The 10,367-nt window shown below is 53.9% G+C and overlaps 1 protein-coding gene across 1 annotated transcript; it reads left to right on the forward strand.

Annotated features, from left to right (window-relative positions):
* Positions 1-6,203: 6,203 nt before the first annotated feature.
* Positions 6,204-10,362, forward strand: LOC144740982 (uncharacterized; the record flags this gene model as incomplete). The annotated part of the gene is made up of 3 exons (XM_078623676.1): positions 6,204-6,501; positions 7,917-8,084; positions 10,110-10,362. Coding segments are annotated over 3 exons (699 nt in total), but the record flags the coding sequence as incomplete, so codon positions are not given.
* Between the last annotated feature and the right edge of the window lie 5 nt (positions 10,363-10,367).

Below are 10,367 nucleotides of genomic sequence, written 5' to 3' on the forward strand. Positions count from 1 at the left end.
GGTGGTAGTGATGAGTGATGGTGGTAGTGATGAGTGATGGTGGTGGTAGTGATGAGTGATGGTGGTGGTAGTGATGAGTGATGGTGGTGGTAGTGATGAGTGATGGTGGTAGTGATGAGTGATGGTGGTAGTGATGAGTGGTGGTGGTAGTGATGAGTGATGGAGGTGGTAGTGATGATAGTTGATGGTGAGTGGTAGTGATGAGTGAAGTGGTAGTGATGAGTGATGGTGGTAGTGATGGAGATGGTGGTAGTGATGAGTGGTGGTAGTGATGAGTGATGGTGGTAGTGATGAGTGATGGTGGTAGTGATGAGTGAGGTGGTAGTGATGAGTGATGGTGGTAGTGATGAGTGATGGTGGTAGTGATGAGTGATGGTGGTAGTGATGAGTGATGGTGGTAGTGATGAGTGGTGGAGTGATGAGTGATGGTGGTGGTGATGAGTGATGGTGGTGGTGATGAGTGATGGTGGTGGAAGTGATGAGTGATGGTGGTGGTGATGAGTGGTGGTGGTGTGATGAGTGATGGTGGTAGTGATGAGTGGTGGTGGTGGTGATGAGTGATGGTGGTAGTGATGAGTGATGGTGGTGGTAGTGATGAGTGATGTGGTAGTGATGAGTGTGGTGGTGGTAGTGATGAGTGATGGTGGTGGTGATGAGTGGTGGTGGTAGTGATGAGTGATGGTTGGTAGTGATGAGTGGTGGTGGTGGAAGTGATGAGTGATGGTGGTAGCGATGAGTGATGGTGGTAGTGATGAGTGATGGTGGTAGTGATGAGTGGTGGTGGTGGTAGTGATGGTGGTAGTGATGAGTGATGGTGGTGGTGATGAGTGATGGTGGTAGTGATGAGTGATGGTGGTAGTGATGAGTGATGGTGGTGGTAGTGATGGTGGTGGTGGTAGTGATGAGTGATGGTGGTGGTGATGAGTGATGGTGGTAGTGATGAGTGATGGTGGTAGTGATGAGTGATGGTGGTGGTAGTGATGAGTGATGGTGGTAGTGATGAGTGATGGAGGTGGTAGTGATGAGTGATGGTGGTGGTAGTGATGAGTGATGGTGGTGGTAGTGATGAGTGATGGTGGTGGTAGTGATGAGTGATGGTGTGGTAGTGATGAGTGATGGTGGTAGTGATGAGTGATGGTGGTGGTAGTGATGAGTGATGGTGGTAGTGATGAGTGATGGTGGTGGTAGTGATGAGTGATGGTGCTGGTAGTGATGAGTGATGGTGGTAGTGATGAGTGATGGTGGTGGTAGTGATGAGTGGTGGTGGTGGTAGTGATGAGTGATGGTGGTGGTGATGAGTGGTGGTGGTAGTGATGAGTGATGGTGGTAGTGATGAGTGATGGTAGTGGTAGTGATGAGTGGTGGTGGTGGTAGTGATGAGTGATGGTGGTAGTGATGAGTGATGGTGGTGGTGATGAGTGATGGTGGTGGTAGTGATGAGTGATGGTGGTAGTGATGAGTGATGGTGGTAGTGATGGTGAGTGATGAGTGATGGTGAGTAGTGATGAGTGATGTGGTAGGATGAGTGATGGTGTGGTAGTGATGAGTGATGGTGGTGGTAGTGATGAGTGATGGTGGTGGTAGTGATGAGTGATGGGTGTAGTGATGAGTGATGGTGGTAGTGATGAGTGATGGTGGTAGTGATGAGTGAAGGTGGTGGTAGTGATGAGTGATGGTGGTAGTGATGAGTGATGGTGGTAGTGATGAGTGATGGTGGTGGTAGTGATGAGTGATGGTGGTGGTAGTGATGAGTGATGGTGGTAGTGATGAGTGATGGTGGTAGTGATGAGTGATGGTGGTGGTAGTGATGAGTGGTGGTGGTAGTGATGAGTGATGGTGGTAGTGATGAGTGATGGTGGTAGTGATGAGTGATGGTGGTGGTAGTGATGAGTGATGGTGGTAGTGATGAGTGATGGTGGTAGTGATGAGTGATGGTGGTGGTAGTGATGAGTGATGGTGGTAGTGATGAGTGATGGAGTAGTGATGAGTGATGGTGGTGATGAGTGATGGTGGTAGTGATGAGTGATGGTGGTAGTGATGAGTGGTGGTGGTAGTGATGAGTGATGGTGGTGGTGATGAGTGATGGTGGTAGTCGATGAGTGATGGTGGTAGTGATGAGTGATGGTGGTAGTGATGAGTGATGGTGGTGGTGATGAGTGATGGTGGTAGCGATGAGTGATGGTGGTAGTGATGAGTGATGGTGGTGGTGGTGATGAGTGATGGTGGTAGTGATGAGTGATGGTGGTGGTGATGAGTGATGGTGGTAGCGATGAGTGATGGTGGTAGTGATGAGTGATGGTGGTAGCGATGAGATGATGGTGGTAGTGATGAGTGATGGTGGTAGTGATGAGTGATGGTGGTGGTGATGAGTGATGGTGGTAGCGATGAGTGATGTGGTAGTGATGAGTGATGTGGTAGCGATGAGTGATGGTGGTGGTAGTGATGAGTGATGGTGGTAGTGATGAGTGGTGGTGGTGGTGATGAGTGATGGTGGTGGTAGCGATGAGTGATGGTGGTGGTAGTGATGAGTGATGGTGGTGGTGATGAGTGATGGTGGTGGTAGTGATGAGTGATGGTGGTGGTAGTGATGAGTGATGGTGGTGGTGATGAGTGATGGTGGTGGTAGTGATGAGTGATGGTGGTGGTAGCGATGAGTGATGGTGGTGGTAGTGATGAGTGGTGGTGGTAGTGATGAGTGATGGTGGTGGTGATGAGTGATGGTGGTAGCGATGAGTGATGGTGGTAGTGATGAGTGGTGGTGGTAGTGATGAGTGATGGTGGTGGTGATGAGTGATGGTGGTAGCGATGAGTGATGGTGGTAGTGATGAGTGATGGTGGTAGCGATGAGTGGTGGTGGTGGTGATGAGTGATGGTGGTGGTAGTGATGAGTGATGGTGGTAGTGATGAGTGATGGTGGTAGTGATGAGTGATGGTGGTGGTGATGAGTGATGGTGGTAGTGATGAGTGATGGTGGTAGCGATGAGTGATGGTGGTGGTGATGAGTGGTGGTGGTGGTAGCGATGAGTGATGGTTGGTAGTGATGAGTGATGGAGGTAGTGATGAGTGATGGTGGTGGTGATGAGTGATGTGGTAGCGATGAGTGATGGTGGGTAGTGATGAGTGGTGGTGGTAGTGATGAGTGATGGTGGTGGTGATGAGTGATGGTGGTAGCGATGAGTGATGGTGGGTAGTGATGAGTGGTGGTAGTGATGAGTGATGGTGGTGGTGATGAGTGATGGTGGTAGCGATGAGTGATGGTGGTAGTGATGAGTGATGGTGGTAGCGATGAGTGTGGTGGTGGTAGTGATGAGTGATGGTGGTGGTAGTGATGAGTGATGGTGGTGGTAGTGATGAGTGATGGTGGTAGTGATGAGTGATGGTGGTGGTAGTGATGAGTGATGGTGGTGGTGATGAGTGATGGTGGTAGTGATGAAGTGGTGGTGGTGATGAGTGATGGTGGTAGTGATGAGTGGTGGTGGTAGTGATGAGTGATGGTGGTGGTGATGAGTGATGGTGGTAGTGATGAGTGATGGTGGTAGTGATGAGTGATGGTGGTGGTGATGAGTGATGGTGGTAGCGATGAGTGATGGTGGTGGTAGTGATGAGTGGTGGTGGTAGTGATGAGTGATGGTGGTGGTGATGAGTGATGGTGGTAGCGATGAGTGATGGTGGTAGTGATGAGTGGTGGTGGTAGTGATGAGTGATGGTGGTGGTGATGAGTGATGGTGGTAGCGATGAGTGATGGTGGTAGTGATGAGTGAGGTGGTGGTAGTGATGAGTGATGGTGGTGGTGATGAGTGATGGTGGTAGTGATGATTGATTGGTGGTGGTGATGAGTGATGGTTGTGTAGTGATGAGTGGTGGTGGTAGTGATGAGTGATGGTGGTGGTGATGAGTGATGGTGGTAGTGATGAGTGGTGGTGGTAGTGATGAGTGATGGTGGTAGTGATGAGTGATGGTGGTAGCGATGAGTGATGGTGGTAGTGATGAGTGATGGTGGTGGTGATGAGTGATGGTGGTAGTGATGAGTGATGTGGTGGTGATGAGTGATGGTGGTAGTGATGAGTGGTGGTGGTAGTGATGAGTGATGGTGGTGGTGATGAGTGATGGTGGTAGTGATGAGTGATGGTGGTGGTAGTGATGAGTGATGGTGGTAGCGATGAGTGATGGTGGTAGTGATGAGTGATGGTGGTAGCGATGAGTGATGGTGGTAGTGATGAGTGATGGTGGTAGCGATGAGTGGTGGTGGTGTAGTGATGAGTGATGGTGGTGGTGATGAGTGATGGTGGTAGTGATGAGTGATGGTGGTAGTGATGAGTGATGGTGGTGGTGATGAGTGATGGTGGTAGCGATGAGTGGTGGTGGTAGTGATGAGTGATGGTGGTGGTGATGAGTGATGGTGGTAGTGATGAGTGGTGGTGGTAGTGATGAGTGATGGTGGTGGTGATGAGTGATGGTGGTGGTGATGAGTGATGGTGGTAGTGATGAGTGATGGTGGTAGTGATGAGTGATGGTGGTAGTGATGAGTGATGGTGGTAGTGATGAGTGATGGTGGTAGTGATGAGTGATGGTGGTGGTGATGAGTGATGGTGGTGGTGATGAGTGATGGTGGTAGTGATGAGTGATGGTGGTAGTGATGAGTGATGGTGGTAGTGATGAGTGATGGTGGTAGTGATGAGTGGTGGTGGTAGTGATGAGTGATGGTGGTGGTGATGAGTGATGGTGGTAGTGATGAGTGATGGTGGTAGTGATGAGTGGTGGTGGTGGTAGTGATGAGTGATGGTGGTAGTGATGAGTGATGGTGGTAGCGATGAGTGATGGTGGTAGTGATGAGTGATGGTGGTAGCGATGAGTGGTGAGGTGGTAGTGATGAGTGATGGTGGTGGTAGTGATGAGTGATGGTGGTAGCGATGAGTGATGGTGGTAGTGATGAGTGATGGTGGTGGTAGTGATGAGTGGTGGTGGTAGTGATGAGTGATGGTGGTGGTGATGAGTGATGGTGGTAGCTATGAGTGATGGTGGTAGCGATGAGTGATGGTGGTGGTAGTGATGAGTGATGGTGGAGGTAGTGATGAGTGATGGTGGTTGTAGTGATGAGTGATAGGTGGTAGTGATGAGTGTATGGTGGTAGTGATGAGTGATGGTGGTGGTGATGAGTGATGGTGGTAGCGATGAGTGATGGTGTGGTGGTGATGAGTGATGGTGGTAGTGATGAGTGATGGTGGTAGCGATGAGTGATGGTGGTAGTGATGAGTGATGGTGGTGGTAGTGATGAGTGATGGTGGTGGTGATGAGTGATGGTGGTGGTGATGAGTGATGGTGGTAGTGATGAGTGATGGTGGTAGTGATGAGTGATGGTGGTGGTGATGAGTGATGGTAGTGATGAGTGATGGTGGTCGATGAGTGATGGTGGTAGCGATGAGTGATGGTGGTGGTGATGAGTGATGGTGGTAGTGATGAGTGATGGTGGTAGCGATGAGTGGTGGTGGTGGTGATGAGTGATGGTGGTAGTGATGAGTGATGGTGGTAGTGATGAGTGATGGTGGTAGCGATGAGTGATGGTGGTGGTGATGAGTGATGGTGGTAGTGATGAGTGATGGTGGTAGCGATGAGTGGTGGTGGTAGTGATGAGTGATGGTGGTAGTGATGAGTGATGGTGGTGGTGATGAGTGATGGTGGTAGCGATGAGTGATGGTGGTAGCGATGAGTGATGGTGGTGGTGATGAGTGATGGTGGTAGTGATGAGTGATGGTGGTGGTGATGAGTGATGGTGGTAGTGATGAGTGATGGTGGTAGTGATGAGTGATGGTGGTGGTGATGAGTGATGGTGGTAGTGATGAGTGATGGTGGTAGTGATGAGTGATGGTGGTAGTGATGAGTGATGGTGGTAGTGATGAGTGATAGTGGTGGTGGTAGTGATGAGTGATGGTGGTAGTGATGAGTGATGGTGGTAGTGATGAGTGATGGTGGTAGTGATGAGTGATAGTGGTGGTGGTGGTGGTAATAATGATGGCAGTGGAAACGGTAGTGGTGACGATGATGGGCGCGGTGGTCGCCGATCGTGGCGATGGTGACCCCGTGGTGATCTACAAAGAACAAAGCTCCCCACTCCACCGTATAGCCTTAATGGACTTGCGGGGCAAGTGCTTTCAGCTAGGAGCAGCACCGATGACAGCTAAACGCGCACGCACCAACCTCCTAACCCAAACCTTGCCCCCCACACCCCTTCCTCCTCTAGCCACGGCCACCACCACCGCGGCAGCGGCGGCGGCGTGAGCCTGGCGTCGCTCGGCGGTGCCGTGGTGAAGCGGGAACGCACCGACGACGACGACGACGCGGCGGGGGGAGGGGCGGCCGCTCCGGCGGGGGCGGCGGCGGCGCCGGCGGGGGGAGGGGCGGCCGGAGACAACTCTGAGGAGGAGGACGACGGAGTGAACTCGAGCGACGGGTCGCGCGGCGCGGGCACCGAGTGCACGGAGAGAACCCTGGCCGTGGTGCAGGGTGAGAGGCGACGCAGCGGCGGTGACACCGTGGTGGGGGGGGGGGCACCGGCGATGGCTGTTCGCCTGTCTCCCCCGTGTCCCCCTGTTTTTTTCCCCGGGTCTCTCTGCCTTCCCTCTGTCTCTCCCATGTCTCTCTCGTGTCCCCCTGTTTTTTTTCCCCGTGTCTCTCTGTCTTCCCCGTGTCTCTCTCGTCTCCCCCGTGTCCCCCTGTTTTTTCCCCGTGTCTCTCTGTCTTCCCTCTGTCTCCCCCGTGTCTCTCCCGTGTGTCTCTGTCTCCCCCGTGTCTCTCCCGTGTCTCTCTCGTCTCCCCCGTGTCACCCTGTTTTTTTCCCCGGGTCTCTCTGTCTTCCCTTTGTCTTCCCCGTGTCTCTCCCGTGTCTCCCTCTCGTCTCCCCCGTGTCACCCTGTTTTTTTCCCCGTGTCTCTCTGTCTTCCCTCTGTCTTCCCCGTGTCTCTCTCGTCTCCCCCGTGTCCCCCTGTTTTTTCCCCGTGTCTCTCTGACTTTCCTCGGTCCTCCCCCGTGTCTCTCCCGTGTGTCCCTCTGTCTCCCCCGTGTCACCCTGTTTTTTTCCCTGTGTCTCTCTGTCTTCCCTCTGTCTTCCCCGTGTCTCTCCCGTGTGTCCCTCTGCCTCCCCCGTGTCTCCCCGTGTCTCTCTCGTCTCCCCCGTGTCCCCCTGTTTTTTTCCCCGTGTCCCTCTGTTTCCCCCCGGCTGTCCCTGCGTCTCATCGGTTTGTCCCCCACGTCTCCCCCGATCGTCACCGCGTCTCCCACGTCTCTCGCCCCATCTGTCCTCGTGTCTCCCCCGTGTCTCTCTGTCTTCCCCGAGTGTCTCCACCCCCCCCCGCCGTGCGTTCCCCCCCATCCACGCCACCCACCCATCAACCCGTTGCCACCCACCGACCCATTTAGGCCACCCATCCACACCACACCACCGATCTGCACCACCCACCCCACCCCCTCCACCTACCCATCAACCCGTTGCCATCCGTGCCACGCCATCTACACCACCCCCGCTCACCGACCCACCCACGCCACCTGAGCCGGTCTGCGTCAGAGGTCGCATCCGGGTACCCGATACCTGTACCCTACCCGATACCCGGCTACCTGTACGGGTACCCGTTTGCGACCCTGGTGCGGCCGGGTACGGGTAGACCGTGAGTCACTGGTGAGTCACCGTTTGTCACTCATTTCCCAACGTCTTGTCTCTTCTCACAATTCAAGTTCCTAGAATCAACCCACCCGCGCCTGCAACATGGCTTCATCCCAGAGGTCGCAATCAGGTACCCGATACCCGTACCCTACCCTTACCCGGCCGGGTAGGGTACGGGTATCGGGTACCTGATTGCGACCCTGGTGCGGCCGGGTACGGGTAAGGAATTAAAACCCGTTTGCGACTTCTGGTCTGCGTGCAGCGGAGGCGCGCTTGGCGTGCGAGCTGTGCGGGGTGCGCTTTCGCGACGAGGCGGCGCTGCGCACGCACAGCAAGAGTCACCTGCGCGAGCGTCCGCACGCCTGCGAGGTGTGCGGCAAGACCTTCACGCTGCGGCACCAGCTCAAGACTCACCACCGCGTGCACACGGGTAACGCGCGCTCTCAGTGTGTCACTCACCGACTGCTACACTCGGTGTGCGTGTCACTCACCTACCACCATGCTCGGTGTGTGTGTGTGTCACTCACCGACTACTACACTCAGTGTGTCACTCACCTACTACTACACTCAGTGTGACACTCACCTACTACTACACTCAGTGTGTCACTCACCTACTACTACACTCGGTGTGTCACTCACCTACTACTACACTCGATGTGCGTGGTGACACCTACTACTACACTCAGTGTGTCACTCACCTACTACTACACTCGGTGTGTCACTCACCGACTACTACACTCGGTGTGTCACTCACCGACTACTACACTCGGTGTGCATGTCGCTCACCTACCACCATGCTCAGTGTGTCACTCACCGACTACTACACTCGGTGTGTCACTCACCTACTACTACACTCAGTGTGTCACTCACCTACTACTACACTCGGTGTGCGTGACACTCACCTACTACTACACTCGGTGTGTCACTCACCTACTACTACACTCAGTGTGTCACTCACCTACTACTACACTCAGTGTGTCACTCACCGACTACTACACTCGGTGTGCGTGGTAACACTCACCGACTACTACACTCAGTGTGTCACTCACCGACTACTACACTCGGTGTGTCACTCACCTACTACTACACTCAGTGTGTCACTCACCTACTACTACACTCAGTGTGTCACTCACCTACTACTACACTCAGTGTGTCACTCACCTACTACTACACTCAGTGTGTCACTCACCGACTACTACACTCGGTGTGTCACTCACCTACTACTACACTCAGTGTGTCACTCACCTACTACTACACTCAGTGTGTCACTCACCTACTACTACACTCAGTGTGTCACTCACCGACTACTACACTCAGTGTGTCACTCACCTACTACTACACTCGGTGTGTCACTCACCGACTACTACACTCGGTGTGTCACTCACCTACTACTACACTCGGTGTGTCACTCACCTACTACTACACTCAGTGTGTCACTCACCTACTACTACACTCGGTGTGTGTGTGTGTGTGTCACTCACCTACCACCATGCTCAGTGTGTCACTCACCTACTACTACACTCAGTGTGTCACTCACCTACTACTACACTAGGTGTGTCACTCACCTACTACTACACTAGGTGTGTGTGTGTCACTCACCTACCACCATGCTCAGTGTGTCACTCTCCTACTACTACACTCGGTGTGTGTGTGTCACTCACCACCATGCTCAGTGTGTCACTCACCTACTACTACACTCGGTGTGTGTGTGTGTGTGTCACTCACCTACCACCATGCTCAGTGTGTCACTCACCTACCACCACACTCGGTGTGTGTGTCACTCACCACCATGCTCAGTGTGTCACTCACCTACTACTACACTCGGTGTGTGTGTGTGTCACTCACCACCATGCTCAGTGTGTCACTCACCTACCACCACACTCGGTGTGTGCGTGACACTCACCTACCACACTCACAGCTGAAGACTCACGACGGCATGAACACGGATAACGCGCGTGGCACTCCTTGCGTGCCACTCACCTATGCTCAGTGTGTGACACCTACCACACTCGGTGTGTCACTCACCTACCACACTCACAGTGTGTGCCACTCACCTACCACTCTGTGTGTGCCACTCGCTGCACTCGCAATGAACGTGCCAGGGAGGGGCTGGGAGGGGAGGGGCTGGGAGGGTGAGGCTGGGTGGGGAAGGAGGGGAGGGGCTTGGTGGGGAGGGGCTGGTCACCCCCCGTGGTGCCCTTATAAAACTCAACGTTCAACCTACTCACGCCGGCTTGTGCCCGCCCTCACAGTCGGGCATATCTGCGGAATACACCACGCCCCGGCCGTTGATCCTGCAGGCCATTGACCGAGCAACCCGACGTGTTCCTACCAGCTCCCTCCGCAGGAGGGAATGTGTTTTATTTCTATTGGAGGAATCCGAATGGACCACGAAGCTGCTCTTCACAAATGCCCCTCGACGGGTCGTCCCATCGTTGTTTTTGTGTCTTCGCAGGCGAGAAGCCGTTTGAGTGCGTGCTGTGCGGGCAGCGCTCCCGCGACCACTCGGCAATGACCAAGCACCTGCGGACGCACGGCGGCGCCAAGCCCTACCGCTGCACCGTCTGTCGCGCATACTGCCCCAACATGGCCGCCATGCAGAGTCACATGACCTCGCACCCGGCCACTGACCTGCCGTCCGATTGGACCATTGAGGACACCTATCTGTACCGCTACCACGTCATGTGATGGCGCGGAGGGTGGGCTGGTGGGG

This window comes from Lampetra planeri, unplaced genomic scaffold, assembly GCF_965212315.1.
Source record: "Lampetra planeri unplaced genomic scaffold, kcLamPlan1.2.h2 scaffold_369, whole genome shotgun sequence".
Taxonomy (NCBI): domain Eukaryota; kingdom Metazoa; phylum Chordata; class Hyperoartia; order Petromyzontiformes; family Petromyzontidae; genus Lampetra; species Lampetra planeri.